The 27047-nt window shown below is 42.6% G+C and overlaps 1 protein-coding gene across 1 annotated transcript; it reads right to left on the reverse strand.

Moving 5' to 3' along the window:
* Positions 1–2053: 2053 nt before the first annotated feature.
* INIP (INTS3 and NABP interacting protein) lies at positions 2054–14031 on the reverse strand. The gene is made up of 4 exons (XM_090275963.1): positions 13954–14031; positions 6158–6260; positions 3878–3968; positions 2054–2796 (listed from the first exon to the last, which is right to left on the reverse strand). The coding sequence occupies exons 1-4, from the start codon at positions 13976–13978 to the stop codon at positions 2701–2703; spliced, it is 315 nt and encodes a 104-aa protein (XP_090132089.1). The 5' UTR covers positions 13979–14031; the 3' UTR covers positions 2054–2700.
* Positions 14032–27047: the final 13016 nt, after the last annotated feature.

Raw genomic sequence — 27047 nt, forward strand, 5'->3', positions numbered from 1 at the left:
AGGAACCTTAAACGCAGAAAAGGGCTGAGTTTCTACTGCCAAAGTGAAGCAAAGAACCAAGACAACTTAATGAGACAGCTTATAGATTGTTCAGGAAAAAAATATCTGCCTTTGAAATTGTGTCATTTCAGTTTTTATTCCAGAATCATACAAAGCACTATCATCTGTGTTATTCAGCAGTGGCTTGCAACACTTGATTACCATGCCTCACATTTTAAAAAAATTACCCTTTACATCACACACCACCCAGGTTATATATCTTCCTTCCTTCCTTGAATAAGTAGGCCTTGACCATCTACTACGTATACGCCAAGTACTATTCTAAGCAGAAAACAGAGGGAGGGAGACAGGAAAAGGAGGGGGAGGGAAAGGAAGGGAACAAAAGTCCCTGCCTTCAGAGACCTTATAGACTGGTGGCACATACACAATAAGCAAAATAAGTAAAACACAGACACACACAGAAACAGATTCATGGGACAAAATGTCCCATTACCACACACTGTCACTCTGATGAAGCAGAGTGCGCTCTGTTCTTATATTACAGATATGACGGAGTGACATGTAAAGAGAAGTCCAGCAAGCAAGTCCCCCCATTATCCAAGGGGAGCAGTAATGAAACTGCACCTCGGGGTTCCTCACGGAGCCCACTGCTGCCCTTCCCAACATCCTCTGTAGTCCTTGCCAGTGTCTGAGTTCCTGTTCCTCTTTGCCAAGTAGTCAGGGCAATACTTCTAGGACCATGTAGACTGCGGCATGCCCCAGGGCGCCTCTCCCACGCCACTCACTGTGTTCTGGCTCCTTTATCATTCCTGCTGCGCCACAGGAGGCCCCTTAGGAGCAGGTGTCACTCACCATGTCCCCCCGTAGCACCGTGTTGTACAGAGTAGCTACTAACCATTACATATGGAACTGAAGTGAATTTGAAAGTAACTTGGCTGGGAGGGAGTGATGACTGGCCAGGACTCCCGATTTAGGCAACACCTATTGAAAAGGCTAAGACACTAGAAAAGATCTCGCTGGAAAAAAGATCTCTTAAACCTTAGTTACGGAAGTCACTCATTAGTTAGAGGCTTTGATAGTATAAAAACTACAACCCAAATTTTCTATCTCCCTAGCATCAAGTAGATAGATTTAGAACCATGGACTGAGGTTGTGTATCACAAAGAACAGAAACTTAGTCACATTAATTCAAGAAAACAAGGCCCACTATAAGGCAGCTGGAGAGACCCAAGGCAGGACAGGAGCCAGAGGCCCTGGGGAGCTCCTCAGCAGCTGAAGTAAGGGCGCCTCGGCTGTAATGGTGATCATTACAATGGGGACAGCTGCCAACTCACCAAATGAAGAACAGCAGTTCAAATCCTCAAGAGAAAGAGCTAAATGGCACAGGCACGTCTAGAATTGTCTACTCCTGCTTTAGTTTGGGTAAGATGGGGCTCTGTGGTTGGTGCAAATGTCTAGGGAAGGAGGGAGAAGAAACTTATTGAAAAGGGAGATGAACTTTTGAGTAAATGTTAACCCTAACTGGAATTTTAAGTTTCAGTTTTATCCTACCACTACAGAGGATGGGGACTCAAGGCCCAGGTGAGGTCAGGTGAGGTCAGTTATAAGCTGTTATATAAAATACTGTATCTGTGATATAGTATAAGATATAATCTGAATCCTATTAAGAGTAAAATAATGGATATTTTAGCTAAATGACCTCTAAGTTTTAGGGACCTACAAATCTATGAATACATAAACATCTATCATGAAAACTGAATGCTCTAACCCGTGGGTTTCAGACTTTTATCTTGAATCAAGAGATCCTAGTGCTGGAGGACTAGGGGAAGGCAGTGGGGACCGCAGACTTACAACAAGCACTCCAGGTTCTGTTCAAGATGTGTCTCATGTTGAGAATCTGCATAACCTAACTCCTTCCCCTTACAGTAATTAAAAAGGGGCTCAACTGGCCTACGTGTTTAATTAGAACAGAAAAGGACAGGAAAACCACGCAGGCACACCATTCACACAGTGACACTAAAGAAGAGCATGCATAAAATTTAAAACCACCACATTTCATGTCATTGTTTTTAATAGCATTTAGTCACCTAATTTAGAGTGGCGTATAGGTTTATAAATGATGTGTCAGACTGACTAGTACCTTAGTCTTGGGTTTTCTTTTAAAACTGAGAACATGGGAACTAGCTGTGAGTTAAAGAGTATGATTTCAGGATGATATGTTGACTATAAATTCGAGAGGTACACCGATATCAATTCTACAAAGAGCAAATATGAATGTAACTTATTTAAGCCTTTTGGTTCACATATTTAAAAAGCACCCTCATTTCTTTAAAGCTAAGTACTATAAATGGTTCTTAAAAGTCTACTGTGGACATGATGTACTCAGTCCAACTAGTTGGGAGCTGGGGGAGAGAGTTTATGTGACCGTCTAATTCAGAGTCTGATTTAGTCTTAAAATCAAACTGCATTACAAATAAGTTACAGTCACAGGTAGCATAATCAGTCTTCAGGTAATACAGCTTCCAAAGCTCTCGTCATCCTGGTTACCCCTTTTTTCCTTTTATTTGCACATAGCTTTCTTTTAAAGAAGCAAAATATGTAAGTTCACCGAAATCCTGAAAGTCACAGCTTGTATAGCACTGAACGATAGTAGCTTTGGTATTTGATGTTACAAAGGCAATTTCATTACAAATCATTTCTTCATTCCGGGTCCAGGCGAGGTAAAACAGGAAGAATAAGATTCCCAAAGGCGGAGTCTTGAGTTATGAAGTATCCAGACGAGTGCGCATGCGCGTGCTGGGGAAGAGTTAAAAAAAACAAAAAGCAATTAAGCTATGAAGGGTCATAATTCTTCAAAGAAGGCATCAAAATTACTTATCCTTTCTGAGTACTGGAGACCCAACTGATCTTAAAAATCAGTTCTGTGCTAATTTTGTTTAAATGCACAGGAGATGGACAATAACAAAGAATTCATATTAACAAGTTGCACCAGGTACTCCTGGTACACTTTCTCCCCAGCGATTCTTTGCAGTCAGAAACACAAATTACATACTTTGTTCCTTGAAGTGGGGGGAAACTAGCAACAACGGTCCCAGAATACGCTGCTTTTGACCAACAAATCAGGAGCTCGAGACAGAAGGGCAGGAGTTGGAAGGAGAGGAAGAACACGGCAGCCGAATGTTGGAATGTAAGCAACAGAAAACGACCAGTGATGTGTCACTGAAGAAGGGAGGACTGTTTTTAAATTGTCTAAAACGAGATGATCTTTAATATCTCTTCCAATTTTAAGATTCTAAGGTTTAAAACATAGATAACAATGACTCTGGGAACCTTAAATTATCCACGATCAGTGTAATACTAAAACTGTTTATTACTATGAAGAAAATATATTTTTAAACTGATGGATTATCACATTCCTATGGCAAGTTCGTCTTTAAACATATCCTGCACAACAGTCATGCAGACCATTCAAAAAAGAATCTGCACAACAGTACACCAGTAAGACCATCAAAGGATATAATGGCATGACAAATTTGATAATAAGTAAGTACACATACACAATGTTAAACTAGCCAGTTGAGCTTTTAAGATCATTCTGTCCATCCAAATATGCTAAACTCTTGTGCACAAGCAACCCCTTGCCAGGTACAGTACAGAATCAATCACAACCATGTCAACACCATAAAAGATATTTTCATTACTGCAATATTGGTCCTTCAAATCCTCTGGGCACAACTGAGCATCAGCAAACCACTGCAATTATGTATGGAACATTTTTATTGCTCCTGCCCCACTGAAATACAAAATGGGAATTGTGCTGCCTGCCAAGACCCAGGAGTCTCCAATGAGACAAGAACATCAGTTACACTTTGCTCACCTGCAAAGCTGCCTTCTGTTGGGCTGCAATATGCTGCTGCTCAGCGTGATCCCGGAAGTCCTTATTAAGGGCGGGTCTCGAAAGTGCGATGCTAAAATGGGAATCTTAGTTACTCAGCTGTCGAAGGTACAAGCTTCCTTAATTCTGAATCACATTTCTCATTATATAATACATAGGGATAAAAATAGACCTTCCAGAATATGTTTCTCCTTCTCCCACTGTCTACATTAATATATATGAAGAAAGCCTGTGTTATTGACTGGGGCTTCAAATGATCTCCTTTGTACTGATGACTTATGCCCCCCCCCCCCAGTTTCAAACAGATCTAAGGTACTCCAGTCTATCGTAAAGTTACATTTATGATGAAAACTGAAGAGCTGAATGTCTCGAGCAGAGGGTACAGCATGCGGAGAGACCCAGGGCAGAAGAGCCTGACCTGCCTGAAGAACTTAAGGGCTCAGCAGGCCTGGAGGTCAGGGTTGGGGAGGGGTGAAGTGGGTTGGCAAAAGATGAGGCTGGGGAGGAAGGCAGGTGCCAGGCTATGAGAACCCTGTGAAATAAATTGAGAAATGTAGACCTTATCCTAGCAGTAAAGGGAGACTTATGAGGAATGTCACAAGCAGAGGAGTGACATGACCAGAAGTACCACGTGATGGTTCAGAAAGACCACAGCGATGGCAGACAGTATGGTCTCCTCCTCAACAATTGTGTATCTCTCTTCCCCTTGCTAATGGAAAACTCCAGCTCAGTTCAGTCATCATTGGTACCAAGCCTCAGGGAAGGCCCGGCTCATCCCTCGGGGTGAACGCCAGTGTGAGACAATGCCATTATCCTTGCTGGTTTCTGGCTGAGGCAGAGAAAGATACCCGACTCGGGGCAGCTAGGCTTGATGGGCAGTCGGTGGGAAGCTTCTGAGAACAGTTCCCTCACTCTTAGAAACGTAACGTGGCATAGGAACCTCCTGGCTTTTGCCTCCACACGTGGCTCGGTGCACGGGTGAGGCCTGGATGTGCTGTCATGTTGTGACCGTTAGGGAGCTGCTGTCCATGCAGAACAGCAGAAGGGACAGACGAGAGGAAGCCGGGTCGCTGCTGTCATGGCAGCGCCGCTGCATTCACCTTCCTAGTTAACGTGTGCCCTGATGTTTATGGCAACCTTGTTGGTTTTCTGACATAGCAGAGTCTACAGGAGCAGGTATAGTAATGGAGGAAAGAAGTGACAGGGCGAGGACCAGGGAAATGAAGAAGGTGGACAGATCTGAGACACGTGTGGAAGTGTGCAAAAGGAGTGCTTGGAGCTGGAAGTCAAAGGGAACGACAACAACTGAAGTCAGCATTTCTGATAACCAGCAGGCATGCACCACTGAGACAGGAAACCTAATACAAAGTCAATAGTTAGAGAGAGGGAGGGGGGAGAGTTCAGGGCCGGTGGGCCATTGAGGAGGAGACATCCAGGAGGCAGCCTGGGCCTGGGGAGAGAGAACAAGGCCAAAGGCACGAATGTGTCAAGTTATCTGCACATAATTAACACGTTGTGAGAGTGGATGAAACTGTCCAGTGAAAGGAGGCAGACGGGAAACTGGGTCTAGAGCAGAACTCTGAGGAACATGACATTCAAGAGGTGGGCAGTGGAGAAACGTTTGCAAAAGAAAGCAAGGTAGTAGTATAATAACAGAGGGAATGGAAGCCAAGGAGAAAGTATTTTAGGGAGGAGACAGTGACCAGTGCACAAATAATACGAAGGTCTCTAACCAGAAAAGGAACTTTGGCCTACCAGATTTAGCCACAAGGAGGCTTCAAGTGCACTAGGCTCAAAGCTATTTTGGTAGGGGGATGGGGACCCCCGTAGTCGGATTGTAGCAGGTTGAGGAATAAATAAGGGAGGAAGCAGAGGTGAGTACAGGGCAGTGGATGGATGGGAGAATGGGTCTGAGGGCAGCGATTTACCCTGACACAGACTGAATACTGCAGAATAAAGACCACTAAGCTACCTAAATCTACCTCCTCAAAAGTGGGACACTAGAATAATTTCAGTAATAAACAAAGATCATACAAAACCCTTTCTTAAAAGGAGGCTGTACTGAAAATAAAATATTCTAATTAGAATTGAAATGTTTAAAATTTAATCAATTAAATGGTCTGATTTTTTCAAACCTAACAAGAAATTAAACAACGTAAATCCCAATGATAAAGAAACAAACCATTGCCAACAAACTTGAATTATTTTTTCCAAGATATTTTTTATATCACTGAATATAAAAATCACATTATTTTTTAATACCTAGCTCCAGGATGATTTGTCGAAGATTGGTTCTGCATTAGTAATTTTCTTTTCTCTTTGTCCAGTTCAGCCAAGATTGCAACTCTATTTTTGTTTGGAAAACCTAAAAAAGAGAGGCGAGTTGGGAGAAGAGAAAGAGAAAAAAAACAAACAAACCTATTTCAGAGCTATTTTATAAACCTAGGCCATCTAGAAGCCCAGATAGCAAAATCCTCTTCTCTAATAGGATAATGAGCTCACTGGTAAGTAGCTTCTTCAGATGGTTACCGTACCCTACTGCCTACTTCCCAGCAACTTGAACAGCATAACACATGGATATATGCAAAGTATAACACTAAGGACTTTTAAGACTCAGTTCTAAGTAATTTTAATCACCAAGGTATGGGTAACAGCATTTGTTTTTAACAAAGCCTCTGAGGCCCCACGTGCGGCAGGGACCAATGTCTGTCCTGCTCAGTCAATCTCTGGCAGCGGAGGTTTTCCTACTTGTCAGCTTTAGGCCTCCTTGTGAAAGCCTCTGCCATGGAGGGAAAAAGCATTAGACATACTCACAGATCAAAACAATATTTCTTTTTCTCAGCTGCTTTCAGTCCGAAGTGACACACTCTCTCAAGGAACAAGTGAAAGAACTGCCACGGACTAGAAGGCAGTTCTGAGAAAGAAATGGGGCATAACTGACAGGGTGCAAAGGATGTGTCCGAGCGCCAGACTTACCGAGGATCTACAGAAGAGGCTACAAAGTCTTGGCCCGGAAGCGGTATTCAAATTATGTTTTAAAATTCTGAATCAAATGCCAACATGTAAACACTGAGAGAGTACATACAAAACATATACACTGAAGTCTGCGGCATTTTTAGCTAAGTCTCTTGCCGTCCCGCTCCCTCCCGCCCAGGACATGACTCAGTCCTCTGTCCAGTGTACCCGTGCTGGATACGCAGTAAGATATTCTGAGAGAGAAAGGCCACACTCACCTAACTTTCATTACAGTGTATTGTTATAACTGTTCTATGTTATTATCAGTTATCACTGTTAATTTCTTACTGTGCCTACCTTATAAATTAACTTTTATCATAGGTATTATGTACAGGAAAAACACACCATACCATACATAGTGCTCAACACTGTCTGATGTTTCAGGCATTCAGGGGATCTTGGGACATATCCCCCACAGATAAGGGGGACAACTGTATTTTACAAACCACAGTTTTAGGCCTTTACTTCAGCTAATATCCAAAGCAACTAATGAACAATTCCCTTCATTTTATCAAGGCAATCTGTCAAAGGGGTTTAAAAATTAGGTGCTATACAAATAAAGGCAATAAAAAAATATTTGCAATGATGAAATAATTTCTTACAAATCTAGACCTCTAATAAGGGTGACCATCACAAACCATAAATATCAACTCATCTTTATACAATTAGGAATATTATATGAACACAATAACCACTGTAAGGGAACTTTTATCTTTTAAGTTAATTAAATTGCCAGTATCCGACCATTTTCTACCTACAAAAACAACAACTGCATATAATTCACCAACGTTTTTTATTTATTTTTTAATCACATAAGTCTTTCTTGGTTAAGAAGGAACAGCCTCCTTAAAAAATTCATACTTGTTTGACATCAGAGCACAGGAAGCTATAGTTAACTCCCTGTTACTGTGAAAATTAGTAACTACAGGCTCTAAATTAATATAGTTTTTTTGACTGTCAATGTTCTTAGTCCACTAAGAAAAGCTATGTTATAGGCAATCTACTTACTATGAAATGGTTGGCCTGTTATCCAAATAAACAAATAAATTAGTAAAAATGATCTGATACTGTATTAGATGGGAAATTTAGAATATGAGTATTACTGATTTTATACAATAGAAACTTCCCTAAAAGTGATGTAATACAAATTAAGGTAAGATTATTACCAAAGGATAGAAATATACTTGAATGTATTATTTACAGGAATCCAAAATTGAGTTCTTTGTAAAGTGAAGAATGCTGGTACTTTCCCTTTTGTATACAGACATTGTATATATTTAAGGCAAGTCACACTACTAGCTACCTTTTCAACTACAGAACAAGACTTTATTTTCTTTTTTTCATAAGAGGCTAATGCATTTTTAGAAGAGAATTAGGTAATTACATCTTTTTAGAGATTTAGAGATACTATGAATATAAAATAGAAAATTCTTGAAAAGCAAATTTTAAAAAATCTGAGAGTGTCTAAATTATATGATGAGCAAAATAAGTCACCACATTGGAAAGGAGTGAAGTGTTGTTTACAGAAATATAAACTTCCTCAAGATTAATTTGTTTACAAGAAAATACTTTAGCCCTGGCTGGTATGACTCAGTTGGTTGGAGCATCATCTGTAAACTAAAGGGTCACGGGTTCGATTCCAGGTCAGGGTACATACCTAGGTTGTGGGTTTGGTCCCCAGTCAGAGCGCATGCAAGAGGAAACTGATCAATGTTTCCCTCTCACATCTGTTTCTTTCCCCCTCTCTCTAATCAATAAGCATGTCTTGGGTGAGGATTAAAAAAAAAAGAAAAGAAATATTTTTATACTATCCTCCATTAAAAGGAGCCAGGGTTCTCAGAGAGTACCCATTCCATGTCCATGTCTTAGGGCAGGAAAATAATCAAGATGGGCCTGGAATATTGTCAGAAAGCAAGATTCTTTTTTTTTTTTAAAGCCCAGGATAATGTTCAAAGAACAAAGAAGCCAGTTTGAGATTAGGCAGGCTGTCACAATCGGAACCCTAAAGAGAATAATAATTATGCTAAATGGAACAAATTGAATCTCTGATAAGCCATAAATTCATAATGAGATACAAAAAAGTAAGTTAAAGTACATAAAAAGGCAGCTGTAAGAAAAGGGTGAAAATAATAAGTTACTATGTTAATAATCAAGTGAACATTTAGGTGCTTTGTTTCTCCTAATAAGTACATGTCAGTTTATAGAGTATAGCTGTGTACTTCTTTGTTTAGGCACAAGAGGAAGGGGTGGATACAGGGAACTGTAGCTAACTAAAAAGTTCCAGAAAAGCAAGTTTTCGTCACTGGGACAAACTCTTAATTCAGAGGTCGCATACCTTAGTACAAGCCTGAAGGGTGAATCTGCTTTCCTTCTGGACCACAGATGGGGAAGATAAGACTTCTACTTGGGTCTGACGTCAAGCAAGACAACGTCTCAGGTGCTTTGCCACCCACTTCCCACACAGCTCCCTGAAGCCAAAGCTAAGAATGTCCAGAGTGGCCGCAGGTCTGCAGTTCCCACCCCTTGATCGGCAGGATTGATAGTTATTTCTACAAGCAATTTGAGATAATTATAAAACTATCAAAGAGAAGAATTCCTGTGTCTTACTCAGTATTTCACCAGGTCTTTCTGTGTATCTGAAATCAGGTGACACCAAGCCAGCTACCACCATGTGATCACAGGACCTTGGTATTACCAATGATGAAAGCCTCTTACCACAGGAATGGTGCTCTGGACAAACTCCACTTTGACATATTCTGCCTTTACATATTAAAATTCTGAAAACATTATTTGAATTAAATAATAATGTTCTACACTACGATGGATACAAAGAATATGAGACTTCAATAACTGTCTGCCAAGAGCTTATAAAATTCAGCAGTCCCGATTACTACTACAGGGTAATATAAGACTAGACCTGAAAGAGGGCTCAGTGAACACAATGGGATTCTGTCCTCTATACCAGAGACATAAAGATAATGCATGGATCAAGATTTTTCTTACTGTTCTTTGAGTTATCACTAAGATAATTATGGCACTTGACATTTAATCTCCAAAATAAGTAGTCCCTATATACACAAACAGTATAGAAACAACTTAATAGAGTAAAATGCCACAGATCCAAATAAAAACGAAAAATTTTTACTGAGTATGGGAGTCTCTAGCACACGATACTGACTCCCCCTGCTGGTGGCTAATAGCAGCAGCTCCATGACACCAAAAAAAAATCTTTTTTTTTTTAAGTATATTTTATTGATTATGTTGTTACAGTAGTCCCAATTTTTTTCCCCTTTGCTCCACTCTGCCCAGTACCCCTCTTCCCTCCAGCAATCCCACCCCCCCTTAGTTCATGTCCATGGGTCGTGCATATAAGTTCTTTGGCTTCACCCTTTCCTATGTTATTCTTAACTTCCTCCTGTCTCTTTTGTACTGACGGATTATGCTTCTTAGTCCCTGCACCATTTCCCCATTTCTCCCCCTCCCCACTCCCAGCTGATAACCCTCCAAATGATCCCCATACCTATGATTCTGTTCCTATTCTGGTTTGCTTAGTTGGATTTTGCTTTTATTTCTTAGATTCAGTTGTTGATAGTTGAGTTTGTTGTCATTTTAGTGTTCATAGTTTTGATCTTCTTTTTCTTAAGTAAGTCCCTTTGACATTTCATATAACAATGGCTTGGTGATGATGAACCCCTTTAGCTTTACCTTGTCTGGGAAGCACTTCATCTGCCCTTCCATTGCAAATGATAGCTTTGCTGCATAGAGTAATCCTGGTTGCAGGTTGCCGTTCATCACATTGAATACTTCTTGCCAGTCCCTTCTTGCCTGCAAAGTGTCCTCTGAGAAATCAGCTGATAGTCCTATAGGCACCCCCATATAGGCAACTCTCCGCCTCTCTCTTGCTGCCCCCAGGACTGTCTTTATCTTTCACCTTTGGCATCTCAATCATGATGTGTCCTGGTGTGGTCCCCTCTGGGTCCAGCTCGCCGAAGACCCTCTGTGCTTCCTGGACCTGTATGTCCATCTCCTTTGCAAAATTTGGGAAGTTTTCCTCATTTTTTTCAATTCTTGCTTCCTCATTCTGCACTGGTTGACTTTTTTTTTTTCTTGCTTATATTCCAAATCATTGACTTGAACCCTGGTTTCCTTTCCTTCACCATTGGTTTTGTGTGGATTTTCCTTAGTTTCACTTAGCATAGCCTTCACTTCTTCCCTTATGCATTCGCCGTACTCAAGCATGTCTGTCAAGCCTGTGAGCATCTTTATCACCAGTGTTTTGAATTCTGCATCTTTTAGGTTGTCTATCTCCTCATCTGTGAGGTTGGCGATCTCCTCGTCACTTAGTTCTCCCACTGGAACATTGATCCGTTTCCCCTTTTGGGCCATACTTCTCTCTCTCTCCTCATTCTGACAGGCTCCTGTGTTTGTTTACCTCCGTGTCCCAGGGAGAGCTGTCGCTCCTGTTACGTTGTAAGGTGCGGAGCCTTAGGGATTCATCAGTACAGGGCAACCTGTTTCACCACATTGTGGCGCTGTATGTGGGGGAGGGGTCCGAGAGGGAACAATGCCACCTGCCCAGCACTCGCCCCCTTTCCAGGCACCTCTCCCACTTCCACACTGGACTGGCGCCCCTCTAGCTGCTGCCCTGGCTGTCGTTCCCAGAGTGGGTGGGTCTGCAGATGTTCTAGGACCGTGTAGGCCCTTTAAACAATTGGACTCTGCTGAGACCTGCAGTTTCTGCCTCCACCCCACCCCCCACTGGTCTGCACAGTCAGAAGCAATGAGGCTTGATTTTCTCCAGTGCTGGTACTGTGAGCTTCGAGGTCCAGTGAGGAGCTGGGAACGCTCCCCAGGTGTCCCTCCTGACTTTTTAAAACATGTGACTGCGCTTTCTGCCAGCCCGCCATAGCTGCTGCCACCACACCATGTCCTCTCTGCCCTGGCTCCGCCCCTCCTACCTGTCTGGATGAGTATTTCTTCTTTATATCTTTGTTTGCTGGACTTCCATGCACTTTGATTTTCTGGGACTTCTGGTTGTCCCTAGTTTTGAGGTAGTTGTATTCCTTCTTAGTTGTGGAGGGAGACACAGCCTGTCTAGTCTACGCCTCAATCTTGGCTGGAAGTCAACAAAATCTCTTGACAAGAGTATTAACAAAAGTCAAAATGGCTTTGACAGTGTTTCACACTGGATTTGACTAAGGATCAAAGGCAACACTAAAAATGACTGCGTTTTATTGCAACTGCTAAAAAAAAAGTAGCAAATTGTAAACTTCATTTATTTGTGTTTAGAACAAAGAGATAATTTAAAATTTTATTTTCATTTAAACTGCATTGTGATTTGTAGCATATTTTCTTTTCAAAATAGACTTCTCTTAGTTTTCATGTTTGTTTAATTTAAATTACTTTTAATCTGAGTCCTTATAACTTAGGGAAAAAAGAGGTCAAAGACCATAGGGGAATGTTGACCTGTGGTTTGAGAGAACAGAAGAGGGAGCCCAGCAATAAATAGCAGCTGGAAGCTGACAAGAATGAGCAGAGATTTCAGCTGCTGCCCAGCACGAGGAAGACAAGAGTCCCTATAAGTTTAGCCAAGCTGTCTAGAAGAAGAATCACATTTCAGGGAAATACAACAAAATCCAGAGTCACTACAGTGTATCAGACTATCCAGTGTCCAATAACAAATCACTAAGTACGGTTAAGAAAAAGGAAAATGTGACCCATACTTAAAAAAAAAAAAGAAAATTGTGCAGTCAACAGAAATCAACTCCAAGATGAACCAAATAATGCAATTAATAGTGAAGGACCTGTATCCAGACTCTAAAAGAGCTTTAAAATAAAAAGAAACAGCCCAGTGTTTAAAAAATAAGCAAAAGATGTGAACAAACACTTCACAACATAGAATTTACAACTGCTAATGAATGTCTAAAAAAGTTGCTCAATATTTGTCATCAGAGAAATGCAAATTAATACTACAATGAGATGTCACTTCACACGCCCTAAAATGGCTCCCCCCAAAAGACCAACAGCCAGTGCTGTATGTGGAGCAACCAGAATTCTCGCACATTGCTGGAGTAAATGTAAATGGTACAACCACTTTGGGAAAAGGTTTGCCAGTTTTTCATAAGGGTTGCTCTACACTGAGCTTTCCTATTCCCAGATATTTATCCAAGTATCTACAAAAAGGCTTAGAGCAAATATTCAAAGTAGCTTTGTTCACAATGGCCAAACTGACACAATTCCAAAGCCTCCAAACAGCAGAATGAACTAAATAAATTGTGGTAAATTCATACAATGGAACTCGCAATAAAAAAAAAGGAACTACTGATACACACGGCATAACGCAGATAAATGTCAGACAGTATAGTGAGTGAAAGAAGCTGGACATAAGAGTGCGCACATTATGAATCCATTTATATGGAGTTTAAAACAAAACTAAGAATTTTTAAAAATCAGAAAACAGCAGAGACGAGTAATAGAAAAATATGGTGGGTTAAATAAGACTTTAGACTTGCTATGGAAAAGAAATAGAAGTTTGCTTCAAGATTTGAGGTAGGTAACTACTTACAAAGTGGGATTTAATACTTTCTAGAGATTAAATTTTACCTTTTAAAACTTACTTTTAAATAATAAATTCTTTAGGATCTGTCTAACTTGATTTGCTGTAGGGAGCTAGCACAACCCAGGTGAACTGTGTACCAGTTTTCAGTGTACATGAAGATACAGGTATGGATACAGCTTGGTGACATTATAAATTCTTTAGAAGTGCTCTGATTTTAAGTAAAAGAGCAAGAGAAAACAGATTTTGGAGGACCTAAGGTTTACAATGTGAATAATCTTAACATATTAAAATATAGGATAAATAGCTATTAAGGATGTTATATAACTGATACGATGTTGGACTTGCTTCAGATATAGGGTTTTACTTTGCTATTTGTTTTTTAGTCTGGCTGTAGTAACTGCCCTATACCAAATTTTCTATTAAAATATACTGACTATATGGGAGGAAAGTTCCTACTAATAAAATAAATTCCAGCATGCATTACCTTGTCCTGAAGAGTTTGCTGCCATCTTCCCGTTTTCTGTTTCAACTATGTTCAGTGGCAACTGCTCAGCACTTTACAATCACCTGTAAAAAAAGTGTACATGCATTAAAAAATACAACATTCTTTAATAACAGATTAAAAGTTGTCAGGAACAGCTAGCCTTCCTACAATGAAACATCTGCAGTTTCTTCATCTCTTCAGAAACATACATCTGAAAAGAACACAGACTTAAACTGCAAACTCCCCAAGTTCCTCAAGTATTTAATTAGAGCATGAAGGTCAAATGTTTATTCTTGCAGATGTTGATGAAACATTTAGCATTATTATCTTTAATATATCATTAGGTTGTTTACCAAATACTACCAAATCTATTAATTGATAACATCAATACAATCACAGTGTTAGGAAGAAAAATCACTTATCTATGGTGCCTTTCAATTCACTTTAAAAAGGAACCAATATATAAAGAACTCATCTGACTCAACACTAGGAAAACAAACAATCCAATTAAAAAATGGGCGAAGACAGGAACAGACACTTCTCCAAGGAGTACATACAGATGGTCCATAAGCATATGAAAGGATGCTCAAAATCACTAGCCATCAGAGAGATGCAAATTAAAACCACAATGAAATACCGGTCAGAATGGCCATCATTGACAAATCAACAAACAAGTGCTGGCGAGGGTGTGGAGAAAAGGGAACCCTAGTGCACTGTTGGTGGGAATGCAGACTGGTGCAGCCACTGTGGAAAACAATATGGAATTTCCTCAAAAAACTTAAAATGGAACTGCCTTTTGATCCAGCAATTCCACTTCTGGGAATATACCCTAAGAATCCCTAATTACCAACTCAAAAGAACTCATGCACCCCTATGTTCATACCAGCATTATTTACAATAGCTAAATGCTGAAACAGCCTAACTGCCTAACAGTAAGTGAATGGACCAAAAAACTGTGGTACAGCCCTGGCCCGGTAGCTCAGTTGGTTAGAGCATTGTCCTGATATGCCAAGGTTGCAGGTTCGATCCCCGGTCAGGGCACATACAGGAATCAACCAGTGAATGCCTAAATAAGTGGAACAGCAAATTGATATTCTTCCCTCCCTCCCTCCCTCACTTCCTCTCTCTCTAAAATCAATAAATTTTTTAAAAATGTTTTAAAAAACTGTGGTACATTTACAAAATGGAATACTATGCAGCAAAAAAGGAACACCTACCTTCTGCGACAGCATGGATGGAAATGGAGAATACGATGCTAAGTGAAATAAGTCAAATGGCAAAAGACAAACACCAAATGATCTCATCTATAAGAGGAATCTAATGAACAAAATAAACTAACGAGCACAATGAACCAAAGGCATGGAAACATGTAACACTGACAGCGACCAGAGGGGAGGGAGGAGGGGGATAATGGTGGAAAGAAGAGGAAGGGACTACTCAAGGAACAGAGGTAAATGATCCATAGACAAGGACAACAGTGTGGGAATTGACCGTGGGAGTGGGGGGTGGGCTGGGATGGGTGGAGGAAGGCAAAGAGGGGAAATTTGGGACAACTGTAATAGAATAACAAACATTTTTTAGAAATGGGGAATAAAAACATACCCAGCGACAATTGTGCACATGAAAGCTAAAAAGGAAACCAAGGGAGATCCCAAATAAGCAACATCCTACTCCTGCCCTCTAGGAACATATAATAGGTGGGAAAATATAGTCTCATTCAAGCAACCATGCTAACAAAGTTTAACAGACGTGCTCTATAAAAGGTGTAAACACAGCTCTGGAGGCAGATCGGGGCTGGTCCTATCGCAGGGGAGCCCGGGGAAGTACAGAGCTGGCGAACAGATGTCGGTTTTGAACCAACTGTGGTTAGGTGTCCCCTGTAGCTGATGCACGGGGCTAACGAAGCCTGGCTACGGGGATGTGAAAGGTCTGGACCTGCACAACTGACGGGTCCCTGCAGGCGGAGTGGAAGGCAGGCTGAGTGGGGGCTGCCGCCGAGACGAAAGGGGAGTGAGAAACTTTGGGAAGCGAGAAAAGCGGAGAGGCCAGTGCACAGTTGCAACAGAGGCAACGGGAGCAGGTTAGCACGGGAGCCACACACCTCCGTCCCCCGCTGCCGCCACGCTGCCCTACTTACCACAGATACGAGTGCGCCCAGAATGGTCTCACCGTCCGATCGCACTCTCCGAGGGGGCGCGACCACTTAAAGACCGGCCAACCTAGCCCAACATGGGGCTCTACAACCTTCCCGCCCCCGCTGCACTTCCGCCTTCTGTTGATGTCGCCTGGTGGAGCGGAAGTCCCGCCTCTCACCGGACCAAGCAGCCACTCCCGAGGACGGTTCTTTCTTTATGGTGGCCTCAGCGCAGAAGCCAGTTTCCTTGCGGAGACTGACAGCCAAAGAAGCTCCTGGGAGATGGAGGCCGCACTTTGAGCGCCCGAGTGGGCGGAGTGCAAGACATCCTGCTGGCTCAGCTAGATGGAGGCGGGGCGGAGACCAACTGGGTCCCTAGCACTTTCTGGTGGCCCTTTCGTTGAGGTCACTGGCTGGAGAAAAGCCACCCCCGTTCTGCCACGGTGTGGTACTCTTAGACTGGGACTAAGACGCAGCTGCTGCCGGAACTCGGGGGGCGCATCTTCACAGGGTGGGCTCAATTTCAAGCTAGCACTTATCTCACGTTGCAGGTCCACGCCCACAAATCCCAGGAAGGTTTTCCTTTTATATAGTTTGCATAATCATACACATAAGAAAAGCACTAAACATGGAGAAGTTTTTAGTGCTGTTTAATAATCTGTATTTAAGAAATGGGTGTGCTACATCTCAGAACTCTTAAGTCGCTCCTAGGAGGTCCTCCCCTGAGACCTGATTCCAGCACACTAGATCTATACATTTACATTAAAAGCTAACCTTATCTTGATGTGTGTTGTGCATGTTCTGTGGTCATTAACCCATTATGTATCTTTTCTAGAATACGTTCTTAACAGTCGTGGAGAGATCAAGAAGCGTAACTGGCAGGTACAAAATAAACAGGGATGTTAAGGCTAGTATAGGAAATGGAGAAGCCAAAGAACTTACACACACTACCCATGAACATGAACTAAGTGGGGCGGGGGGGGGGGGGTATTGCTGGAGGGAAGGGAGGTACCAGGCAGAGGGACACAAAGGGAGAAAAAATGGGACAACTGTAATAGTATAATCAATAAAATATACTTTAAAAATCAATGTTTTTTCAACAGCAGATGTTTATGGTGTTCATGGTTCTGTGACTAAAGCAATGACACTACCAGCATTTATTGAGTGCTTTCTGTGCGCTAGGTGCTCCGTGTGTGCCAGCTCCAGGCTTGTCACCCCTGGGTTGTATGAGACTAAGAAACATTGAGTTACTCTATGTCAAGTAGCCAGCAGAGTTTCAAAGGACTAAAGATCCGCCATGCAGTTAGGCCCAGGTTCTTAAATCTCACATGTCATCTGTGCTCTGAAGGAAGAAATTCCTCTGAGACCAGCTCTTGCTAACCAATCTAGATATAAATTATAACACATGAGTGTTTTGGTAACTGGCCAGGATCCCTTTTCAGTTGAAGGCATTTTGATTCCTAGAGTGGCTAGAAAGATGACTGATAGAATCTTAGGAGAACATTTGGTTTTAGGTTGCCTGTCTAGACAATAGAGGAACTAGGGCATTAAGAAAGCTCCAAACTAAGTCCCTAATGGACATTCTGAGCAAAGTTTAAGGAGAAAGGGAAAAGAAATAGTTCTACCCCCCAGAACAACATTTTGCATTTTCCCAGCAAGTTTGGTCTCCCAGGGTTGGGAGAACATTATCGGGAGAAAGATAAATTTAAATTGCTGCTAACCATTTTGCCCTTTACTTGGTAGGAGTTAGCCCTTGACCCCCTTCTGTCTTCTTCAGAGACTGGAATTTCTGCCTCAAAAGAATTTTAACATATCACTACTAGTTAATTTACTTGAGTTCAGGTCCCGGACATTTAATGATTGTGAGCCCTTGTTTAACTTTTTGGTGCTTCAGCTCTGCCATTTATAAAAGGAAAATAAAAATAGATAAGCTACCACCTTACACTGTTAGATAGCTACTATTTTTAAAAACCCCAAAAATAAAATAACAAGTGTCAGTAAAGATGTGGAGAAAATGGAGCTCTTGTGCACTGTTGGTAGGAATGAAAAATGGTATAGCTGCTATGGAAAACAGTGTGGCAGTTACTCCAAAAGTTAAAAATATAATTATTATATGATCCAGCAATTCCACCTCTACGTATATATGTAACAGTGGAAAATTGTAACAGGGAATTGTAACCCACCCCACCATTCTGTTGACATTGTTTCTGTAAGTGCTGACTCTAATATGTAGCTTGTAGATAAACAGCATGTTTGAATAAGAATCCTGGGAATTAACGTCAGAAGATACAGACTCTGACCTTCAAGCATCCTGGCTGTGGGAGATTTGCTGACCTTCAGCCATGGAGCCAGGATGACGTGAACCTGGGATGATGTGAAGCCAGGATGACTAAACCAGAATGATGCATGCTGGACCGTCACTTGCCTTACTGGAATGGACTGTGCTCATTTGCACGTAGAGATCTTTTCAACCCCCTCCCTTGATCTCTTTGTTCTGTTCCCCTCTCCCTCCTTATAAAAACCTCTGCCTCCACTGAGAGGCGGAGATGGGCTTTGAGACATGATCCCCCGTCTTCCAGGAGATGGGCTTTGTGATGTGAGTCTGCCACCTTCCAGGTGGCTGGCACCTGAAAATAAACTGCGTCCCTTTACATCAGCGCCTGCCTCTTGAGTGTTGGCTTTCATAAAGGCAAGCAGCCAGACCTGCGTTCGGTTACATATACCCAAAAGAATTGAAAGCAAGGTCTTGAAGAGATACGTATTTGTACACCCATGTTCATAGCAGCACTAGTCACAATACTCAAGAAGTGGAAGCAACCCAGTTGTTCACTGACAGATGAATGGGTAAACAAAATACGGGGTGTGTGATTCCAAAAAAAAGGCTAAGGGAGTAAACCCTGACAGAAAATCCGGAGCCGGAGTCCCTAAGGCGGTTTGACGTTGTAGTCAACACCAGCAACTCCTGCGGCGCACCTGAAGCCAAGCTGTATTGACTCCGTCTTTCCCTTGGATCCTTCAGCTGCGAAGAGGGGGGGGGGGTCTGCTGCATGGGCAACAGCAGACCCTCCATATCACCCTACCCAGGCTCTTCAGCTTCACTGGAGAGGACACTCCACCGTCATCACAAGATGTCGATTCAACACGGAAGGAGACAGATACCGTGTCACTCCCGAGTCGGACTGCACAGCCATTCTCGGCAGTGCAGATAGACTCTTAAGAAGCTACACCATCGTCTCTCGAGGCTCTGTAGCTTCAGCTTCACTGGAGAGGACACTCCAGCGTCATCGCAAGATGTCGATTCAACACAGGAGGAGACAGATACCGTGTCACTCCCGAGTCGGACTGCACAACCATTCTCGGCGGTGCAGATAGACTCTTAAGAAGCTACACCATTGTCTCTCGAGACGGACGGCTGCCGATATATATATATATATATATTTAAATATTCAGCCTTGAAAAAGGATTCTCTGACATATGCTATAGCATGCATGAACCTTGAAAACATTATGCTAAGTGACATAAACTAGTCACAAAAAGACAAATACTGTGTGGGTATTGTGATTTATAAGAAATATACATTTTAGATGGAGGCCTAGACTGACATGCTCCGTCTCCCTCCACAACTAAGAGGACTTCAACTACCGCAAAACCAGAAATAACCAGAAGTTCCAGAAAATAAAGACACATGGAAGTCCAACGTATGAAGTTATAAACAAGTGGTGCTCGTCCATATGGGTAAGAGGGGCAAAGCCGGGGCAGAGAGGTCAAGACCTGTGCTGCCAGCGACAGCTGCAGCGATGGGCAGCAGGATGTAGTAAGCACATCACCTGTATTTAAGGGGAGAAGAGAAGCTCCAGGGGAGCACCCCCGGCTGCAGTCCAGACCCGTCAGCTTGCGATTCCAACGCTGGGGAAGGCAGACCCCCATTGCCTCGGACTGTGAGACCCAGAAGGCGTAGGATGGAGGAGGAGGCTCCCTGTCTCTCAGTAGAGAATGGCAGGAATCCATCTTGGACCCCCTCCCCCACACAAAGCACCACAGTGTGATGAGAAGGGTCGCCAGTAGTGATGAGAGCACAGGGCTCTTCCTCCTATAGCATAGGAGGTGTGACAGCCCCACCCAAGAAGGAAAGGTAAATAAACCTGTCAGGATGCCCAGAGCCTGCGGGTTGGGGGATGGGGAGAATGGGACAGCTTTTCAGAGGCCTTGACATATCTATGGCTGGTAGCTAGTGTCTTAGTTATGCAAATGGCTTTAGTTCTTCCAAGGCCCCAAGGAAATGGAAGGGGTTTTGACCACAGAAAGGTGAGGGAAGAGCATACAGGGCCTGTGCAAGGTTCTGTGAATGGTCAGAACTGGTCACCACGCCCACTGCATCACAGGCCACAGTCAGGGATTTAAAATTAGGCGGCAGGCACTTTGGAGAGAGAACCACGCGGATTGCAGAGAGGGAAGAGAGAGATTTCCATGCAGTTTGCAAGGAGAAGCAGTTTGCAAAGAATAGAGGGAACTCCATGCGGCCTTGAAAGGGCAGAGAGATAACCATGCATGATCCAGTGCAACATGGCACATGTCTTCCTGGACTGTTATACAGAGGCCGATGATATCAGATCCTGAAGGAGAGAACTCACAGATTAGGGATGGGGAACTTCTGGGCATGTTTTTGGCTTCTAGGCTTTTGGGGAGCAAGGGAAGTGCTGGGTCCCGTGGGAGACAGGGCTATGAGCTGAAGTGCTCACTGCCCTCCCCACGGTGGAATATTGTAAATAAAGGCCTGTTTTCCTCAACACTAGTTGCTGGTTTACACCAAGGCGCCACGTGAAAGAACCCCCTTTAGTGCTGTAACAAAAGCACAGAGAGCACAATGAGCCTCATTCTCATCCGTAAAATGGGAATGGTAGGACCTGTTGATTTTGTACTATTCGTACAAAATCCCACATGAAAGACTGAAATTTGTAAGGTCTACATATAAAATGCATTCATCAACAGAGGCAAAATGTAGCCAACATAACGGCCTATTTAATGATGAGAGAAAAGAGTTTTCTCTCCCCACGTAATCTTTTCCTTCCTACCTCTACCCAGTTATTTAACGGATATTTACGAAGGGCCTAATGTGTGCCAGACACTGCATCAGGTGCCGAGAATACTAGGCAGCTGAGATACCCTGTGAGGCAGGGAGGGGGTACACACTCAGTGAACGTGTACACAAATAAACGAGCAAAGGGTGAGCAGGACTGAGACCATAATGATGATCACAGAAGAACACTCCGAGGAGAGAGCATGAGGGTCGCAATCTGAATGGTCACACACAGTCTCTGGTGCAGAAGAAAAACAGTGGCAAGGGTATTCCAGAAACAGACAACAGAGACAACAGCAAGTTCCTAAGGCCAGAATGATCTTGGCATGTTCAAGACACAGAAATAAGGCCCCTACAGAAGTGGTATAATGACTGAAGAGGAGGGTATTACAAGGCAAGACGGGCACGCAGGACATGTAGGCAGAGTCTGGGAGACTGTGCTGAGGAACTTAGATTTTATTCTGCATTCAGTGGAAAGCCATGGGATAGCTTTAAGTAGGAAAGTGCCTTCATCTGACCTGCATGATCAGAATTTTTGATAAGATCAAGTAAAGGGGAAGAGTCATTGTTTACATTATAATGTTGATTTTTTTCCAAGAGTGACAGGAGATGTTTAACTTTAGAAAGGTTTTCCACAGCGGAGACTCACAGGCTTCTCAAACTCAACCTGTGTCAAATTGAGATTTCTCTCCAGCAGTCTTCCTTCCTTCAGAAAGTCACTATACGCTTCCAGTTTCCAGAACAGAAACCATAAAGCCATCCTTGACTCATCTGATTCATCAGCAAAGCCTGAGCCCATTTCTCACCTTCTCCATGCCACTCCCGCAGCCCAGGTCCTACGCATCCCCTTACGCATCCCCTGCCCGGACCACTGCTCTGGCCTCGTCCCCGTCTCCCTGCTTCCCGCCCTGTCTCTCTTAGGTCTGTTTGCAGCACAGCTGCCGGAGGGAGCCTGTTCAGATAAAAGTCAGGGGACATTATTTCTCCGTCCAAACCCTCCATTGTTCTTACTTCAGAGTCTAAGTCAAGGGCCTCACAATACACAAGGAAGCTTGAAAACGTCTTTCACACTTTCCTCTCTTCCCACATTTCCTGCCACTTTTCTGCTCGCCTGCTCCCACCTGAGGCGTCTGCTCTCCTGGCCCCAGGGCACACACTATATTCTCTAGATACACATAAGCCTTTCCCTTTCACCTCTTGTAGGATTTTACTGAAATTCAGAATCTTGATTGAGGTGGGAATTTAATTGTTTATATATAACAGTATTTTGTTTTTTTTAAATGAATATGTAATAAATGCAGCTTGAAGCCAGGTTTGGCTTATTTTTATCCTAATGAGTTCTGCAAAATAGCCACTATTTATTCATTGAGTAAATGGACACAGTCTGATGATTTCTTAACACTATCTGGAATGATAGTCATTGCCTTTGTGATAATGCAATCCAAGGCATAAACTTACAAATCCCTCTTTGTAGTGAAGAATTCACATTTAATACGCTTCTCTAGAAACATAGTGATAGGAGATGGAGGGTTCAACCAGCTGATATGAAGCCTGATTAAGACCAGCTCTGCCCCAGTGATCCCTGGGATGTAGTATGCTCATTATTACATCATCCCCTCCAACTGCTTCCCCATGGTCCTTGAGATGGAGGCCAGAATCTTTACCACGGCCCATAATCTGGACCCTGCATGTCTCTCAACCCCATCTGAGGCCCTGCTTCCTCTTTGCCCCCTGCCTTCCACACATTCTAGACTTCTTTAATGAACATGCCTTTCTTCCTCTTGTCTTATGACTTGTGCTGATGGCAGTCCTTTAGCCTGGATGCTCTTACTTCCTCCTACAGGAACTGTGGTAACTCCTACACTTGAAGTCCCACAGCCACGGTCACTTTCTTTAAGGACATTTTCCCTGACTTCATTCAACAGGTAAAATACTTCATCCTCTCCTTATCGTCGTCGGCAGCCGTCCGTCTCGAGAGACGATGGTGTAGCTTCTTAAGAGTCTATCTGCACCGCCGAGAATGGCTGTGCAGTCCGACTCGGGAGTGACATCGTATCTGTCTCCTCCCGTGTTGAATCGACATCTTGCGATGACGCTGAAGCTACAGAGCCTGGGCAGGGTAATATGGAGGGTCTGCTGTTGCCCATGCAGCAGACCCCCCCTCTCTTCGCAGCTGAAGGGTCCAAGGGAAAGACGAAGTCAATACAGCTTGGCTTCAGGTGCGCCGCAGGAGTTGCCGGTGTTGACTACAACGTCAAACCGCCTTAGGGACTCCGGCTCCGGATTTTCTGTCGGGGTTTACTCCCTTAGCCTTTCCCCTGAAGAGGTATGCCGCAAGGCAGCGGAGGTTTTTTGGAGTCAGAGTTTTCCTTCTCTGATGTGCCCTGACTGGAAGATCGAACCAGCGACACTTAGCTCGCAGGCCGACGCTCAATCCACTGAGCTAAACCAGCCAGGGCCTTATAATAACATAGTCCTTTCCTTAAAAGAATCCATCATAGTTGTGACTTAACATGGTTTACTTTGAGTCTTTATTTTTTATCTCATGAAACAGGACCAGGACAAAAACTGTGTGCATATCTGCTCTCCAAACCCCAGAATCCAGCACAGTGCCACATCCATTTAAGATGCTCAGTAATTCCTTGTTACATAGGTAAATGGAGGACTAGTATTAAATTAAAAAATAAACAAAACGAAATCACAATTTGGGTTTCTAAGGGTCTCAGTCACCTTTTAACAGAATATCATCATCATCCCATATCCAGAGCTTTTTCGTCTTATTATTTCCAGGGTCCTAATATGATGACACACCTTCCAAATATTAATAATGCATAATTGTGAATTTGCATTATGTGATTATCAGCTTTCAATTAGCTTTCACTTTCATTTCTACATTTCACTCAGTTTATGGATAAAGAATCTGGAGCTTAAAATGCCCCATAGTTAACAAGACGCAACGTGAAGGCTAAAATGCTAAGCACACCAAACATCCTGCAAAATATAAAAAGGGAAACGTGAGGAACTGGAAATTGGGTCCAATTTCCAAGGCCCAGGGGAATATATATCTAAAAATAGAGGTATCTCTCCAACTTCAAACATAAACAAAGATTTAATTTATTGAAAGAGATTATTTCATTAAAGTTGAGTGAGACTGGGCCACATGTCTATCTTCCCAGGGAATATATCTGGTGTGAAAGTGTAAAAACTCAATCACTCCAATTTATGGCTTAGACAGCAAGCCTTACCAATTTCTTCTCTATATATCTGTTTTGTGTTTATTCGTTATACCGTATAAGCACCAACTTCACATAGACTCTCCTACTCTCTATTTGTCTACAATTTAGCACACCATTGAGCGGCTCTCAATATTTTCTATGTATACATTGGGTCTCAAGACTAAAATAGAAATAGATAGAAACTATGTCTTAGATCAACTCAGTGCCCTGTACTTAGGGTCTTAAGGAGCATTTGAGCCAACCACCTCTTTTAACATAATTCACTGGGAACTAGTCAATCCCAGAAGAGATGACTGAGAAGCTGAGCAGAGATTTTGAGAGTATTGAGTTAGAAAGACCAAAATTGGAGTCCTCAGGACTCCAAGGAAGGGGAACCCTGGAAATTCCCCATGCTTTGTTCTGGGTACCCAAGAAAGAACGATACACCATATACATGAATAAATCTTTACAATGACAAAGTCCTTCTTCAGATCATCCCATTCTCAAATTTAGGTTAAGGTTATGCAGGACTTCTGGTGGCTCTAGCTTCCTGCTAGAAGCCAAAATATGTCCTCTCTGGAGGAAGACCAGCTTAGAGCTCACTTTACCTGACATCAATTTTCAAATACAGTTTCTGGAGTTCAATAAGAATTCAACCAAGCAGAAGGAGAAATAATACAAAGGGACCACAAACAGAAATATAAAGACTGTATTTGTATCAGAGATACCTAGGATAGTGCCTAGCACATAGTAGGTACTTAAAAAGTATGAGTTTTGAGTGAATAAATAAACATAACTGTAAAATAGAGGCACTGAAAGCAGGATAAGCAGTTTAATGAACAACTTACTCTCCAAGTATGAAATACTGTATAAAAAGAAATGGATTATATTACCTTTAGTTTAAAGGTCACTTACTCAGAACTTATAAAACACATTTTGATTAGACTAAGTGTTGTGCTTCTGTATTATCTGTGAAGAAGAATGGTACAGATGGGAAAAGGGGGAAGATGGGGCAGATTTTATTGACTTGGCATCAATTCAGGAAGCATTCATTTATGGACTATTGACAAGTTAAGTTATCATTTACGTCTAAAAGGTAGGTCAAATTTTATGAAGATCTATTCATGAAAACAGAGTTTTGACTATTAAAGTTTCTTCCTATAACAAAAATAAAATTTAATTCCTTAAATAAAATTCTAATTAAGCCCTCCAATAACTGAGACTGGTCTTCCATTCAAATTCAGGGAATTTTTTATAATGAGTTATAAGAAAAATGACATTTTCAATGGAAAGCAAATGAACACTTTGGTAGCCTGTGAAATCAGAGCTTCTCCTTCTTAAGCTTATGAGTAGCTCACGACAACTCTCAATACCTGTTTCATCTTTCGGAGCCTGAGCGCCAACGACCAGAATGTGTAGACAAACAAAAATTACCAGGTTCCCTGCCAATAATGCCAAGTGTGTTTTTAGAAGACTTCAAACACTTCCACGCTTTGCACGCACTGTGGGCTAGGATCCAGCTAGAAGTGGAGGGCATACTCACCCTGGATAACTGAGGTAAGCTTAATAAAGGCACTGCTTTCCAGGGGCCTGGGCAGAGTGAGGGAAAACCAGCAGGGCTGGGGAAGCACCAGGGGCTAACGAAGTGGGAGGCCTGCCATCGCCACACCTAGTCCACAAAGAGCAAAGGGGGAGGGAGTGGGGACCAGAACCAAGGGACAATCAGAGCCACAGCTGTGGGAGAGGGGTGCTGGCAGGGCTGTGGCCTTTAGAAAAGAAATGACCACTGCCACCCACTGCCCTGCAGGAAGGCAGACCACAGAGTCAACACGCTGACCTCACCCTTCTTTCACTCTTGGGTCTCCCGCTAGTGCCCTCCATGATCCAACTGAACAGGAAGCTGAAGGGCAAGGCAGCCCGGGACACCGTGCATCGTGCTCAGCCTCCCAGGGCACGAAGCGGTGGGGGAAGGGGAGGGAGTGGATTTGAGGGATGAGACAGAGAATATCCAGCATGTACACCTTTTCCAAAATTCTTCTATGCTAAGGGTTTAGAATCTCATTATGAACTTCTTCTGCTATACACCTACTAAGGTTGATTGAGAAAAAGATACATAATAACAACAAATTATCCAACAACGATATTGGGTAGTTCCTAATATCATTTTCATAAGAACAGAAGATTCATTGATTCCATACCATACCATACATTCCAATGTATGGTAAAGGGAAGTTTTCTCTTTATCACCCTGAAACCTGCTGAAATGAACATAAAGTATGGAAAATTGCAAAGGTAATTTTCTTTACTATGAAACTAGCAAAGAGCCAAGATTCTCAAGTCACAGACTATAAGAATTATCTGAGTAAAAACTTGATAAAATCAATGAACAACCCTAAAAGGTGATATGCTCACAGAGACCTCAAGTTTCTCTGTAAGTAAGAAGAGAGCTCAGGGAGGCCCAGCGTTGGAACAGTGAGGAGTGGCATGAGCAAGTCATGGGATATACGGGGAGCATCTGTGTGGAGGGGCCAGTTCCATACCACAGCGGTGCAGACACGGATGGACATACTGTGTGAACCGTCTAACATTATCTTCCATGAAAGCCTCAAACACCAAAACTTAACACAGAGGACTAGTCTGGAGGCAAGAGATGGAGGGAAACAGAAGG

Source organism: Furipterus horrens, unplaced genomic scaffold (genome assembly GCF_987537825.1).
Source record: "Furipterus horrens unplaced genomic scaffold, mFurHor1.1.pri manual_scaffold_4, whole genome shotgun sequence".
NCBI classification, from domain to species: domain Eukaryota; kingdom Metazoa; phylum Chordata; class Mammalia; order Chiroptera; family Furipteridae; genus Furipterus; species Furipterus horrens.

What these genes read in the sequence shown, in the direction of transcription:
- INIP (XM_090275963.1), bottom strand. Translation starts at nt 13,978, where the DNA reads ATGGCAGCAAACTCTTCAGGACAAG. An exon ending in ACAAATCATCCTGGAGCTAG is followed by an intron (nt 3,969 to 6,157) that starts GTATTAAAAAAT and finishes TTCCCATTTTAG; the next exon opens with CATCGCACTTTCGAGACCCG. An exon ending in AACAGAAGGCAGCTTTGCAG is followed by an intron (nt 2,797 to 3,877) that starts GTGAGCAAAGTG and finishes ACTCTTCCCCAG; the next exon opens with CACGCGCATGCGCACTCGTC.